This window comes from Micropterus salmoides, unplaced genomic scaffold, assembly GCF_014851395.1.
Source record: "Micropterus salmoides isolate LMB-PRFRI ecotype aquatic unplaced genomic scaffold, ASM1485139v1 Ms_hic_scaffold_14, whole genome shotgun sequence".
NCBI lineage: Eukaryota > Metazoa > Chordata > Actinopteri > Centrarchiformes > Centrarchidae > Micropterus > Micropterus salmoides.
Genome location: NW_024040485.1, coordinates 2,851,070 through 2,866,936, shown reverse-complemented (window position 1 = coordinate 2,866,936; position 15,867 = coordinate 2,851,070). Strand labels below are relative to the sequence as shown.

The following is a 15,867-nucleotide window of genomic DNA, read 5'->3' as shown; positions in this document are numbered from 1 at the left end:
ATAGTCCCTGACAGTGGTTTCAGTAAATCTGCAGTAAATCTACACAATGTGTCATTTATCAGGTCAGGGCAGGCTTCTGGCACTAAAACTGCTTTCACAAAAAGGTTTAAGCCCAAAGCGGAGAGCTTCTTTATTGTTTTAGAACCCAGACTCGGTGGCTATAATTTTCCCAGACAGACTGTTTCATTTGTTCTTACGGAGGATGAGCCCGGAGGAGTAAACACGGTGAAAAATTGTGGCCAAGGCCAAAAACCCCACAGTAAAGTTTGTGATGGCAATAAGCCAGATCCTAAATTCTTTCCACCTTTAAACAGACCTGAGTGACTGAAAATGCTGCTGCGCTGTGTCTTACTGCTTAATCCATATTATTCTTTCGTCACATAAAACTGAGAGAGTCTCCTCTCAAACTGTAAAAGTGGACAGTTATTTCAGTAGACTACGAGTTTTCTATCAATCCATCAGGTAAATGTTGAGATATTTCACTGGATGTGAAGTGAAAACGTTCACCTGCAAGGGGCACTATTACAAAAGTTGGGAGATATTTCACGCTGGAGATGGACTGAGGTGGACTGAAAGACATTGCCATTCCAAGAGCCCTGCGCTATAATGGAAGTCATAATAAAGTCAGTCACATACATTTCCACAGCATTAATTCCATCAGTACGACAGAATCATCTGTTGATTTCTATATGGATGAAAAGTGTTTATTTCTTGCCCTGATTTTGGGATTTATTCATGACAGAAGAATAAGAATGAAGAATGGTAAAAGCTTTAAAGTAGCAATTTTTGGAAGTGCCTGGGGAGGTCAAACGCAAAAATGTCACTGGAAAACTCTGCCATTAAAAGCTCAGAAAGCTCTTGCTGATGGCCGTGATCCTTCATTAAATATTAAGAGTGGCTGAGTGCAGTGTCTAGTAACAGCAAGATTGTCTAAGATCAATCGCATGCAACTGGCGTAATAAAAGAGGAGGAGGAGGGTATAAAGGGGTCAGGGAACAGGAAGGAGAGGAGATAAAGGATTTGTCCCTCTACACCCCCCTGGCCATCTCTCTCCTCCCTCAGAAATCATTTTTCATCAAGCTGGGTCAGTCTAAAGATGCTTGGCTAAGACGAGGAATCATCTTCAGAGATGAAATAAATAGGAAAGCTGCAGATAGATGGCACCGAGGTGAGACCAGACTTTAATGGTCACGACTTCCGATGACAGAAACTGTGTCAGTGAAAGTGACTGGCTATCAAAGTCATAGTATGCATGGGAAACCATCTAAATAAGAATTTCAATGATTTCATCATCCTTTCCAAAACGTGCAGTACAAGAATGATGTTGAGAATGTTCTGTTGTTACAGCTAAAATTATTTCTCATCAAAGTAGAAGTATCTTGAAAATAGTTTTTTAAACGTGATGCAACACTACATTCAATCTCAACTTTTTAGCCATAGTACACAAGAGGTCTTTAAAGTGGCAAGAAAAGCCAGCTTTATTTCTAAACACCAAGATTCCTAACTTGCTCTTAGGCTACATTCACACTAATGCGTTTTTGTTTTAGAACACAAACCTTTTCCTACGTTTGTGCCTCCCATCCAGACTAAAATGGCGAATCCAAAGACCTAAAACAGAGAAGTCTGAATACGCTGCTGATCCCGTTTTGGTTGTAATCTGCAGGGTAGCGTTTTAGTGCAGACAGGTGAAAAGTGAGGACTTCAAAAACGATGACTCAGACGTTCACATTTGGCTCTCTGATTGGGTCTTATCAGTCATGCAAAGCAGAAACACAATGCTATTGACAGTGTTTTCGTTTTGGTATTTTTCTTAAAATATTTGTACTGTGCAAATACTTGTACACTTGTACTGTGCATGTCACCGTATTTGCTTTGCTGCGACTGTTTTCCATAGTGGCTTTATACTCCCAGTTACTTTCAGTAACGGTTTAATGCTGAAAGGGCTCGCTGTTCACAGAATGCTGTATCAAAGCATTTTCATGGAAAGTTGACTGGAAGGTTAAAGTGTGGTAGGAAAAGGTGCACATACAAAAGGGATGACCGCAGCTTTGAGAGGACTGTAAAGCAAAGCCGACTCAAGAACTTGTGGGAACTTCACAAGGAGTGAACTGAGGCTGGAGTCAGTGCATTGTTGCAGTGAGACAACGTCAGAAGAGTCTTACCTGAGCTAAGGAGAAAAAGAACTGGGCCGTTGCTCAGTAGTCCAAAGTCCTCTTTTTAGATGAAAGTAAATTCTGCACTTCATTTGGAAATCAAGGTCAGAGTCTTGAGGACGAGTACAGAGGCAAAGAATCCAAGTTGAAGTCCAGTGTGAAGTTTCCACAGTCTATGAGGATTTGTGGTGCCAAGTCATCTGCTGGTGTTGGTCCACTGTGTTTTATCAAGTCCAGAGTCAATGCAGGCCTCTACCAGGAGATTTTAAAGCACTTCATGCTTCCATCTGCTGACAAGCTTTAAGGAGATGCTGATTTCCTTTTCCCACTGGACTTGGCACCTGCCTACAGTGCCAAAACCACTAGTAACTGGTTTACTGACCATGGTATTACAGTGCTTGGTTGGCCAGCCAACTCTCCTGACCTGAACCCCATAGAGAATCTATGGTGTATTATCAGAGGAAAATGAGAGACACCAGACCAACAATACAGACGAGCTGAAGGCCGCTATCAAAGCAACCTGGGCTTCCATAATACGTCAGCAGAGCCACAGGCTGATTGCCTAAAAGCCATGCCACCATGATGCAGTAATTCCTGCAAAAGATGACCCGACCAAGTACTGAGTGCATAAATTAACGTTTTTCAGCTTTTCAGAAGGTCTAGATTTTTGTACTATACATTCTTTATTCTAATATTTAACTTAAGTTATGGGGGAAAAAATTACTTTTTCATGATATTTAAATTTTTGATGCACTGTAAACAAAGATCAATTCAGATACGCAACTAAAACGCTGGTGTGGATGGAGACTGTTCTCATTTTGGAGACTGTTCTCATTTTAAAAATCTGTTTTAAAACAAAAAAATAGTAGTGTGGATGTAGCCTAAGCACTTATAGATTCAGTCTATGGAACCATTGTAGATCTGAGTGTCGTCTGCATAGCTGTGATAACTTCATGGTCATGAATGATTTGACCTAGGGGGAGCATGTACAGATTTTTTTTAAATAAATAAAAAAATTTAATAACCAAATCCATGAATCCAAACAACTCGGCAAATTTATCTGCTGAGGAAGATGGTCTGTGAAAGCTCTAGAACAGCTACTCTGTGTGGTGAGAATCCTTTGTCAGCTACCAAACCAGTATATGAACATCCCATGATTGAAAGCTCCAGAAAAGCTTTCTGGTCAGTTGGATGGATGTGTCAACCTAGGACTTTCGTCCAGGAGACTGGTGTTCTAGTCCTGTGTGAAACCAGGTTAATGTTGACTCATTTGGAGTTATAGGTTAAATAACTTTACTGACTTACATCACATGCATTTTTTAACCCAAACCATGATGTTTTCCTAAACCTAACTAAGTAGTTTTATTGCCAAGACCTAACTTAAACTTACGTCATATGACTTACATAAAGTACTTAAGGTCCTGTACGCCTGTCAGTGTTCATATTTGTCATTTTGGGATGCACTGACTAACAACCCATCTTGTCGTTTAGGTTTGAGGACATGTTGAAACAACATGGATGCTACAAAGATGTGTTGTGATTCATTGTTCAGCCTTGTTGCAGGACCACATGAAGAAGCATTGGTCAATTAAAGTGTTTTTAACAAATGATTTATTATGACATTTTTCTTATCAGATAATCTGGATAGAGGACAGAGCCAAGGCCGCTTCTACTGCAGTAAAACCTTCCCATGAACCAGCACTGGCACCGGATGAATCAATCATAAAGCACGCACCCAGTAACATACGATTACTGTGTGTGGATGAAACCTGTGATTTATTTACATGTGCAGACACAGCTGTGAGAATAATCAGAAACCTTTACTATTCGTGTTTGCTGTGCATGAATGTGGTGCATTGTTTTTAGTAAAAATTCTAGAAAATGGTTCATTTGAATCCGCAAATGGTGTCGTGATCAGCCAGTGGCACTGTTTTAAAAAATGCTGAAAGAATCAGTCACAGAAAATCTGATCAGTTCTTTCTAACACAAACGCTTGAAATCTAAAATGGGAATGAAAGCACACAGCAGACTTCTTTAAAAAGAAATAAAAATGGGTTTGATTTTTATTGGCTGGCAGACAATGTGCCCTGGAAAAACGCTTTTTTTTTTTCAGAGCACATTAAAGGCAAGAGATTGATAATGCATGCATCTCCTTACAAAATCCACATTTGGCCTTATATCTTTTTTCCCTCCTCTATCTCCTCAGTGCAGCTGGCACTTCAGGTAAGCTGAGTTTGACCTTGAAAGAGGAAACTGCAGGGAGCTTGAAGAACGGCTAATCGGCGAGTGTAAAGCTCCTGCTGTGTGTGCGTGTGTGTGTGTGTAACATGAGTGTGAACAGAGGGAAGAAGATACATTGCTATTGACGGGTTTATAATGCTCTTAGCTACACAAGAACACTCCCCTAAGATCAAAACACACACATTATTGTACACACACACACACTGCTCCATACCTAATCTGTTATTTACTGATCCCTCTGTTCATTTAACAGCAAGTAAAAAGGCTAAATGATTTCTGCACAAAGGAAGCCATCAATACAGCAGCGACTGGAGAAGCAGAATCAGGTCTATGTGGATTCTTTTCAGGAGGACAAAAAAGCAAACAGCAGGTCAATAAGAGCTTATTGGTTAGAGAGTGAAAAGAAGGAACGTCATTGTACCGGTGAGACGATAGGTAATACAGATGCCAAAACTGAAGCTTTCGACAGGCCAGAAACAAAGGATGTGGGGCCAGCAGGGACACAGAGATACTCTAAAGAGACGGAGCTGGATCGATGAAGGCTATTCTGAGTCTGACAGGAAGAATCAGGCTCAGAGACAGAGGGAGACATGGGCAGTGGGAAAAATATCCATCTTTGGGGAATTACGTTTTTTAAATTCATACTTACCTGCCTTCACTTTAACAATGTAGTCAATTAACTTATGGAACAATCCTACGGCTGTCGCACCATTACTGTGAAGTTAAGCTGAACAAATTTGCATTTACAGTGAAAGCAGAGATGTTTGGTTTTATCACGTTTGGACGCCATACAATATAAAAAATAAAGTGTACATTAGTACAGAGCATCTGATTTAATGCAGCAGATTGTTATTGCCTACTATCAAGTTTAATTATCTGTAATAACATCCTCAAAATACCACAAATCACCCATTAAAGTGGTCTTTGCAACAAATGTGATCATTAATTTAAGTTATGGCTTCTCCTTCATAAATACATCTTTGTGCTGCTCTGTTCAACTTTCAGTTTAACATTGTGGTTCTGAGACATCTGATAAATATTGAGCTTTCCTTTCTAATTAAACTGACAGTCAACGTCCTCCCCTCTTCGTCTCCCCTCTGTAGTTAATGTGTATTTTAAATGTTCACCACATCCTTAAGCAAACACAATTAATAAGAGCAGATTAGCGCCGCTTGAATCGAGGATGTTTGATTTCACAGCGAGCGCAGTCTTCCTAACCCCAGGAGTGTAGAATGAGCTGTCCTAATCCTCCTTCGCCACTGCGTCCATCCAGCCGCACGCACCCGAGCTTGCATGTCACTGCAGTCACATTAAGACAGAACATGTAATGTGCTGATCTCCCAGCATTTTCAGGATGACTAATATCAACAAGCGATGCTAAAATAATCCCTCCTGCCCACACAGTTTCCAGCAAGCTGATACTTATAATAATGACACAAGCTGAGACTTACCACAAGGCGCGGGGACGCTAATTAATGGACTCATGACTGAACTGTTACATATCAACGATTTATGGAAAGTCTTATTTTAATTACCATAACATATAAGGCAAGGGAATCATCCGTGTCTATAAACTGAAGTCCTGTAAATGAAAATGTTATTCAAAGACATTTAAACAAAAATGTGTCTTTTGTCAGACTCGTGAACCCAGTTAACAGCAGGTTCGATCTCTGACTTTTCCTCTGAGAGGCTCGCCGGGTCCATGGCTATGAGCACATGTGACACAGCTAAACCACCCAAGAGGAATATGGGAAATCCTCCCCAGAGCAACACAACAAGTGATACACTGTGCAGCATACAGTCATCTGCATCACATCTACTCATCTTTACGGCCACGCAGAGGGTCAGCTGAGACGTTGTAGTAAAGCATGATGGGATTCAGCGTGACACCAGTAGAAGGACAAGGCTATGGTTATCCAGCCTTCAGATCAGGCAGCATGAGTTGCAGTAGTAATTTTAATGCATCATACTTTTACTCTTCCTTGAGTAGATTTTTAGTTAAAAATCCTTACTTTTACTCCACTACATCTGGATACATTCATTGTGCTTTTCATGTGGATGTGACTGATATGTTTAAACCACAGATGATCTTCCTCAGGTAAAGTGAAGAAGTGAACACTCCTCTATTTAATGGGCAATAAATTATGAAACATCACTGCATTATTTCCTACATTGATTTGTTTGCCAAATCATAATTTCTAAAAGGAGACAACAAGAAAGAGGTATATTTATTTAAACAATCTTTACTTAGTGGCGTACTTACTAACATACTATAATATTAATGTAGTATGTTGTAATCACACTTGATGGATACACACTGGGAATATTGTCCTGGTGTTAATGTGGCAGGTTATCTAATCAGGAAATTATGACTTGTCATTTCATCACAAATAAATACAGGTGTATGTTCACTTCTTTACCTTTATCTGAGGATGACCATCAGTAACTGAAATAACTCCAGTCACATTCACATCAAATGAAAGACTTGGGGAAAATGACCCAGTGTTTTTTTGTATTTTCAATTCAGTTACTCGCTATTCAAGTATTTTTTTCAGTAAATACTTTTATACTCTTACTCAGGTGGCTATTGATTGATGATCTCTTTAATGACTTCTTGAGTACTTGTTTTTGCAAAGTAACAGTACTTTTACTTGAGTACAGTTTTTGGCTACTCTACCCACTTCTGATTGTTACTCTTATCTGCAATAATTTCTAAATATGCATAATGTACATACAAGTCAACAGTCTAAGAAACTGAAATTAAAAAATAATAATACACCACTGGAACTAAATCTGCCAAACCTGTGTGGGGTCACAATTAACCGTTTGGTCTAAAAAATGTCTGAAAATCTTGAATAAATATTACTAAGGTACCACACTCCAAGATGTCTTCAAATGTCTTGTTTTGTCTAAAACCCAAAGATTTTGATTTACAATCATCTAAAACAGAAAGAAGCAACAGATCCTGAAGTGAACCAGAGAATGAAATGTTTCATTTTTGCTTGAAAATTTACATAATTGATTAATCTATACTATCAAATTTATTGCCAAGTAAAATTCTGTAGATCGACTAATCAGTTGGTTGACAAGTTGTTTGAGCTCTAATTTTCTGACTAATAAAATAATTAAATGAAATGAAAAAGTATACAAATACCAAAGCAGAGAGCTAATGGCCTTAATAACCTAAATGCCACAAAATAACAAACTGGTTATGGTTAAATGTTTAACATTAGCTCTGAGAGATTAGAAATATGAAAAATAGTCTTTTTATATTAATGATACTGAAAATTGCAACTGTGAAATGGGGTCATGTGCCACTGACAACAAGGACCAACAAACTCTGCAACATGACCCCTCAAAGTGTGAATCACCATCTCATTTTAAACATCATGATGTCCCTTCAGTCACTGAACCTCTGAAGACTTACATATAGCCAAGTATGAAAATCTGTCAGGAACTGTTAGTTAGCTCATTATATTATCTTAATTCATAATTTTGTTCATTTATACTGTTTTATGTAGGCAGTGTTCTTAAAGGCTGTCTGTGTTAGGTTAATGTCAAATTTTAACAAAGAATATGCAAAAGAAACATATTATGAGCAAAGGAACGTATTTAACAGTATCATGTTGGTACTGGTGCTGGCACTCAGTAGTCTATGTGTCCCAGGCTAAAAATCTCATGTCTCGTGTATGCTCTCGTCTATATGTGCCACCTGTACATTTGTTTTGTACATCCAGCGAGTTGTTGCTCACGTTGTGTTTTTGCTGATTTGTTTTTTGCTGCACTGCTTATCGTTTCTTTGTGTTCTGACATATATTAGAGGTTTCTGTATTGTCTAGATTTGTTACCTGTAAGCCATATAACTGTCCTCAATGTTATGAATAAACCCTACTGTAAATTATCCTCTGGGTGCCTGACATGTTGTCATCTCTGCTCCTTTCACAACAGGAATAACTCAAGCCACTGAGAAAATTGGAAACATAGCCAGAAATGAGCAAACTGACAGGGAAATATATTTCATAGCTAACTGCTGATGTGAAGAGTTTAATGTTGATGTGAAGCCCTTAACTCTGAAATAAGATATGTACTGCACTTGAGAACGTGTGACACACATGCCTGAGAAAATAATTAAAGGCAAAACATATCCGAGGGCTTGACTGCCCTTTTTACGCGCCTAAAGAGTTTCACACTGATTTTCACATATTGAATAATCCACTTCAGGTGATAGTTTTCTGTCAAAACACTACCGCACTTAATCTGCAGCAGTTTTCTCTCTGTTTACATTCAAAACAGACAGGCTCCCTTAAATCCTAACAAGATGGACACATTACTTAAACGGGGAGTGAAACCATTTTAACAGCATAAACTATGATCTGTAAAGTGTGCACCTATGTGGTCCAATCATAAAGCATTTTTGTTGATGTATGGCTTACTTAGTCATCACCTACAGTATGGGTTCCCATGTGGCTCACAAGTACAGTACTGTTAGGGAAAAAAACAGTAAGAGATTTTAAGAATGAAGTCTCATTACACAGCTTAAGCATCATCACGACACACAACAAAAACATTTTAGGATGTATACAGAGTTCAGTAAAATGAACCCTATTAAATCCCCAGATCTAAATGCTCTTGTTCTCCTCCATAAATCAACCAGAGGAATGGTAGACTGCATGGCACTATTTTAAATACATTATTCTGAGTCTGAAATTGCCTTCATTCTGGTCTTCAGATGTGGCATACATGATCAGTTGGATTGAGGGTTTGAGGGACTGTTCACCAGTGAAAGTGTCCTTGGATGTCTTTTCGGTAAGTTTACAACCATTGCTGAGGGGGACTATTTATAAAACAAGCTAATAGTCCTAAACTGTCCATCTAGAAGTAAAGGGCCTCAAGTTAAATCTGAAAGTCAGCATTTTGACCTCAGAGCTATTAGTTATATTTTAACTCCAATGTACTGGAATACAGAGCTCATATACTGCACTGTATGGTCTATACTTACATTGACTTACATTAAATATAAAAGAAGGTTGGTGATGCATGCAGGTTGTGTGGAAAGTTCTGCCTGTATCTGACATCAGCTGACCTTGAAAACAGCAGCTGGAGTGAAAGATTTATAATTTTAATGTTTACCAGCAGGGGGTGCTGAACCTATTTGGAGCTGCAGTGCATTTCAGGATCTCAGAGTGTGTGTGTGTGTGTGTTTGTGTGTGTGTGTGTGTGTTGGACAGCTCCTGGTGCTGAAACCTCAGCAGTCACACAAAAAAAGCCTTATTTCATTATTAAAACTGAAACTTTTCACAAAAACAAATTCAAATCAGGTGGTCAGAGACAGGGAGCACCACACAGTCCAGGCAAAGCAACAAATGAACACCTGTTCATAATACATAGGCCAAGTGAAGTTTCACTGACAAGGAAAGTGTCTGCTGCAAATAAACCGCGGCCCAGTTTTCGTTTTTATGTTCAGAATGAAGCAAACACAGAGGAAAATGTATATGAACCCAGATCACAATATTCCCTCACAGCTGAGAGCATCAGCACACACCAACATGTCATCAGGCATCAGGCAGAACTGCAGACATATATCTACAAGTTTGGAGGCTTCTGGAAGGATGCACTGAGGAATCGAAACAAACAGTAAAGAGATGAAGGAGAGCATAAGGAGGGAGGAAAAAGATGGATGAAGAAGAAGGAAAGGAAGAACAGGTCGATAAAGGAGAAGAGGAGAGAGTTAGACAAGAAGGGAGTGGAGGATGGTGGAAAAGGAAAAAGAGATATAGAATGCTATGGGAGGAAGAAAGGGAGATGGAAAAGAGCGGGATGGAAGAGAGATGGAGGACAAGAGATGAAATGGGAGGAAAATGGAAAAATGGACAAGAGGAGGAGAGATTTAGGGGAAGACGCATGAATGGGTGGAAGAAGAAAGAAATCTGGAGAAGGAGAGGACGGGAAGGATGGGTAGAAGAGACAAAGAGGAGCGGATGGGAGAAGAAGGGGAACAGATGGAGAAAACGACAGGAATGACTGGAGAAGAGGAGGAGGACAGGTGAGAGCTTACCTGGTTGGTAGAGAGCTGCGCATTCTGGTTGATGAGCAGCTGGACCAGGATGTGGAGCCCCGAGGTGAACAGGCCGGCCAGGATGGCCCACGTGAGCGGCAGCGGCAGCATGCTGTAGGTGGCGAACAGGGTGAACAAAACGTAACCGACCCCGTCACCCAGCAGCCCGTAGCCCAGCCCGGCCGCCAGGATCTGCGTGGCCATGGCCACCCAGGTGACCACGCCGCTGTACTGCAGGTAGCTGTGCGACGTGGTGTCCTTCCTCACCACCACTAAGGCACAAATGACGACTTCGATGCCCGTGAAGAAGCCCAGGAGCGTCCCTTTAATCGGGTCCATTGGGGAGGAGGCCAGGGTGAGGTGCAGCACCAGCAGGGTGAGCTTGGTCACCACGTCCAGGATGTTCATCACCACCACTGACTTGCGCCTTTGGCCCAGAAAGTAGCGCTGGTACAGCCGCTCCAGGTCGCGGGACTTGAAGGCGTTCCGCAGCGTGGGGAAGATGACGCCCCGGTACGTGTAGCCCCAGTTCAGGAAGAAGTCGGAGTTGCTCGGCGCACAGTCGATCTGCAAGAACCCCAGGTCGCTGCTGGCGCGCTCAGGGAACACCTTGGTCCCGCCGTTATTGTGTCGGTCTCCCACCGATGTCCGCCCAGCCGACTGCTTCCTCGCGCCCTGGCTCGGGTCGTAGGGCTCATCCGGTCCGATGCCCTTCACCCCTCCTCCGCCCTGCTCGTGGATAAACCGCTGCTCGGTGATGTGCCGCACCGCGTTCTGCCACAGCAGCCGTTTGGGTCGCGCGCTGCCACTGCTGTTGCTGTTGTTGCTGCTGCTCGGGGTCCTGTTGATAGTGTACAGCTCCTCGCTCGCGCTGGAGCACCGGACCTCGGACAGTTCCATCACTGCTGCTTGTTGCTGTTGTTGTTTTCTTTTTCTTCTCCTATTGGTTGTGTGGGTTTGTAGTAGTCTGTCCCTCCCTTCCCGGCTGCGAGTTAGCTCAGCGATTTTGGGGAGACGACGTCCTCTCGTGCGCATCGAACCGGGGGCGCGTGCTTCTTTCTCGGGCTGCGGCGAGCACGGCACTGGGTAAAGCGCGGTTGGAGGTCATCGTCACTCGATCGATTCCACTGAAGAAACAGCACATGAATCCGACTCGAGTTGAAAAGCATCTCTCGGGTTAATCGTGTACCATCATCATCACCATGCTCCGTGTCTCTGTGCTGAAGGCTAAATATCACCGGGCGGCGCGTCCAAGCAGCAGCTCGAGCCGCTGTGCGCCGACCGTCCGCACCATCAGGACGCGGGGATCCGTGAAAAACAAGGCGGAGGTTCGGGGTGCAAACGGTTTCAGGTAGCAGCTTTCGCAGACGGCAGAAAATCTGATCTTTAAAATGAACCCCCAAAAATGTCTCGTGCGTCGTTGGCACAGCTAGGACCGTTTAGCCTACTTTGCCATTGTTTTCCTATTTGCGCGTGCCGCTGGAGAGCAAAAAAGCACACATGTTCACGTTAATTCCTTTTTCTGTATCGTTCATAAAAGAGAAAAAGACAAATCCGTTGAGGTCAACAGCCGACAGGGAAGGCCAAAAAAGAAGAAATCCGTTAGTAGAATCCGGATCTTCAAACCGGAGTGGTCTGGAGCCAGAGGAAATTCAAATGTGTCAACTTGTTGTTGCTCAAGAGGCTCTGCAGACAGGATCAGTGTCGAGTGCGCGGGATCCGCAACGTTGATCAACCCTTCTTCTCGTGCCTCTCCACCAACATGAGGGGCTCGCGCTTGAATGCAACACCTGGCTGGCGGGGGGAGCGGTGCCAAGACACACGGCCGTCACAATCCTCCCCGGTTATATCTTTGAGGAGACCTGCGCGAGGAAAAGCGGCTCGTCTCCATGGAAAGTAAAATAAAATCCTGTACGTCCCCGTGCTGCGCGCGAGGATGAGAACGCAGCCTCCTTCCTCCTCCTCCTCCTCCTCCTCCAGTTCCTCCCCCTCCTCCGGTGAGCCGTCTCCCCACTTGAGTCCTCCCGGTTTTCCCCGTTCTTCGTCTCCTTCTTCTCCTCCTCAGTGGTTAAAAGGGTGTGCAGCAGCAGCAGCAGCAGCAGCCGCGTGGAGTAGATGTGCAGAGAGCGCGAGGCTGGTCAGCGAGAGGCACAGCGGAGCGAGCGAGTCAGCTGGCCTCCAGTTTGACGTCACAGTCACCTCTGCGTGTGTGTGTGTGTTTATGTGTGTGTGCGTGAGTGCGCGCGCGCTCCCCTCTCTCCTTGTCTTACCCGTCTTTCTCATCCCACGCTTCTCTCCTCCTTTATCCTTTTATCCTCCATTTCTATCATTTCCTTCCTCTCTGTCTCTTTCTTTCTCACCCTTCCCTCTCCACCTCCCTTCACCATCCCTCTGTCTCCTAATATCTTTCCCTTTCTTCAGATTCTTTGCCTTTTGTCTCGCCAGCTTTCTCCATTGCACTTTGCTCACTTCTTTTGGTCTTTTGCTCATTTTAATTCTACGAAACTGGAATTTACCTGGGTTTGATCAAAAACATGCTGCTAAAGCACACACACACAAGGTCTTTTTCCAGTGAGGGGAAATTTTAATGCATCAGAATAAAATGAAATTTTAAACAGTAGTGTGCTGATTTTGAGAAGAAAGAAGAATACATGGAATCAAAACACAACATATCTACTTCTGCTGCATTGATTTACTTATTTGGTAAAAATAAAACAGTCCACTGTGTGTCTGACAATGTTATTTAAGTGCAATGCTAAATCGGTGGAGTATTATTTTAAGGTTAGGGAAATATCGTAGTTATGGCAGATTTATGGTTAAGGAATAATCAGGCAACTAAAACATTGTTAATGCTAAAAAAAAAAGACTGAAGACTGAGATACACATAATAAAAATCAATTGATTGACAATTAATTGTATGTCTGGGACAGAAGGCAAACTCTGAAGAACTTGACAGGCCTGCACAGGGCCCTGAACTTGACCCCATCCAACACTTTGGGAAGAACTGGAATGTGGGCTGTAAGCCAGACCTGATCCCCCGACATCAGTGTTGGACCTCACTGATGCCCTGGAGTCTGAATGGGAGCAAATTCCTGCAGCCAGCTCCAACATCTGGTGGCAAGCCTGAAACCAGAGGAGTGGAGGCTGTGATAGCAGCAGATTAATGCCCATGCTGGTTTTGGACATGTTCAACATTAATACGCTAGGTGTCCTCATACTTTTGGCCAAGTATTGTAGTGTGTGAATAAGTAACAATACACAGTTCTTGGTAACAAGTGTGTATGAAATAATAATCAGCCTGATTCAAAAAAGAAAGCTTGATGTCAACAAAAATAAAAAGCAAAACACAACATTTAACAAGAATAAAGATACTCGCGATAAATTTAGCTGACACTTTTATCCAAAGTGACTTACAATTGCTATACACGTCTGAGGTCGCACACCTCTGGAGCAACTAGGGGTTAAGTGTCTTGCTCAGGGACACATTGGTAGATGGGTCACAGCATAGTATTACTGAACATAAAATAACTATTCAACAATTCATGGCAGAGACTGCCCCCCCTTACAAAAACAACAGCATCAGGCGTTTTTTTTTCAAACACTTAAATAAATACAATAATATTTCTCTGACAAGTGACCTCTTGTGGCCATGTGACTAATGAATTTTGTTTTTACAGAGTAAGCCTTAGAAAGTACAGTATATTAAATTTTTGTGCTCACTGAGCAATAATTTAGATAAATGAGATGAAATAACAATAATTTACATGTGAAACAGACACGTGCCAGAAGATTTAACTCTTTTAGCTCCCATTAAAGTAGTAGAAGTAATGTAGAGTGTAAAGCTGTGTTTGACATTGTGTCTAGGATGTGGTACTGACGGCATCAGGCAAACAGGCATTAGCTGGTGGAGCAGTAAAATGAGTCATCTTTAGACTCACTGTCTCGCCAAGCTCGAACACTCACTCAAACACACACACACATATATATAAATATTGGCTCATGTTGATAAAGCAGTTTAAGAAATTTGTTTTCTTGTGAAAATACTGATACATTTTGGTTTTACATTATCTGTCTTAGATAGATATCAGAAAATAGATTTCAGTTTCATCTCTGTGTGAGTACAGAGATAGGTTCAAGACATGTTAGTCTTAGCACAACGACTGGAAGCAGGGTAATGGAGCCTATCTTAATCAAAAGTGAAAAAAAAACAACATCTTCCAAAAATCCAAAAGCAGTTTTTATTTACATCTTATATCTTGTCAATTTAACGTGTAGAAATAGGCTAGATATAGTAAAAAGGAACATAATGTTTAAGGTACAAGATACAACATGGCCAACTGAATTTAAGTAGAAATGTTTCTTAATTTAACACTCATGACCAAATCATTTCAGTGGTGTAAAGGTGTATTGCCTTATTTTCATGTGTTTTTGGCTTGCTGGAGTGTTTTTGCAGTGTGTGGCTATTCCCTCACAGAAAGCTCATTTAGCTATAAAATGTACCAGCATTAGCTGGTTAGTTTTAAACTAGCTAGCAACATGTTTGGGTGCCAAGTCAAACATGCTGACATCTCACGTTTCTCTCATTCTTCTTGTCTGCGTATTACATTTCTAAAAAAAAGTCAAAAAGATTTAAATAAAGTTTTTTTGCTGTTGAAACACTCCAACAAATGTTGACATCTTCACCTCACTTTGCAAAATCTAGAGCAAATCCATGTCTTGTGTCACAGGGCTAGCTATCAAACCTCAGTTTGTAGCACAGGATATGTACAGTAGAACTAGAAAGTACTGAAAACTGCAATGTGTTTTATAACAGGATATTAGGGCCAAAACATCTTCTTTTGTGTGCCGGTCATTGATTACAGTCTGATTAGCAATCTCGGAACCCATCGGCTATCGCCTGACAATGATTTTAATGCAGAAACATTCACACAAGTAGGCTAAGTAACTAGGGTTTCCAAGATTGGTGTAAAGCTAAACTAGGGCTGGGCAATAAAACAATAATGCTAATTATGGCAATATAATTTCCCTCAATAACAATATTGAAGAGTGTGCAATAAATGTTTGATTTGTTGAAAGAAGATTTTATCATAATTGTTTTGAATGTTCTACCTCAGATTTGTAAGTGATCCACTGTTTGTCATGCTCTGACCATAAAGAATAGTTTAAACCACAATTAACCATCTGTTTTTCTCAACTTTCAAAAAGGTGCAAAAATCAGCCATTAAACTTAAAGGAAATAATGATTTGACAATTATTGTGATACATATATATACACACACACATATATATATATATACACACATACATACATACATACATACATACATACATACATACAGTATACATTATATATATATCGAATTATATCATTTATTTAAATTTCAGTTTGACTTTGAAATTTGAATGCTTTGCTTTTAT

General features: G+C 41.3%; 1 protein-coding gene across 2 annotated transcripts in view; it reads right to left on the bottom strand.

Moving 5' to 3' along the window:
• Positions 1-12,623, bottom strand: part of adcy8 (adenylate cyclase 8 (brain)) — a 100,383-nt gene extending 87,760 nt beyond the window's left edge. For both annotated transcript variants that reach the window (XM_038717232.1, XM_038717231.1), the window contains exon 1: positions 10,450-12,623. In XM_038717232.1, coding sequence (XP_038573160.1) covers positions 10,450-11,484 — 1,035 coding nt within the window. In that variant the 5' untranslated portion in view covers positions 11,485-12,623. The remainder of the gene's footprint in view (positions 1-10,449) is intronic.
• Positions 12,624-15,867: the final 3,244 nt, after the last annotated feature.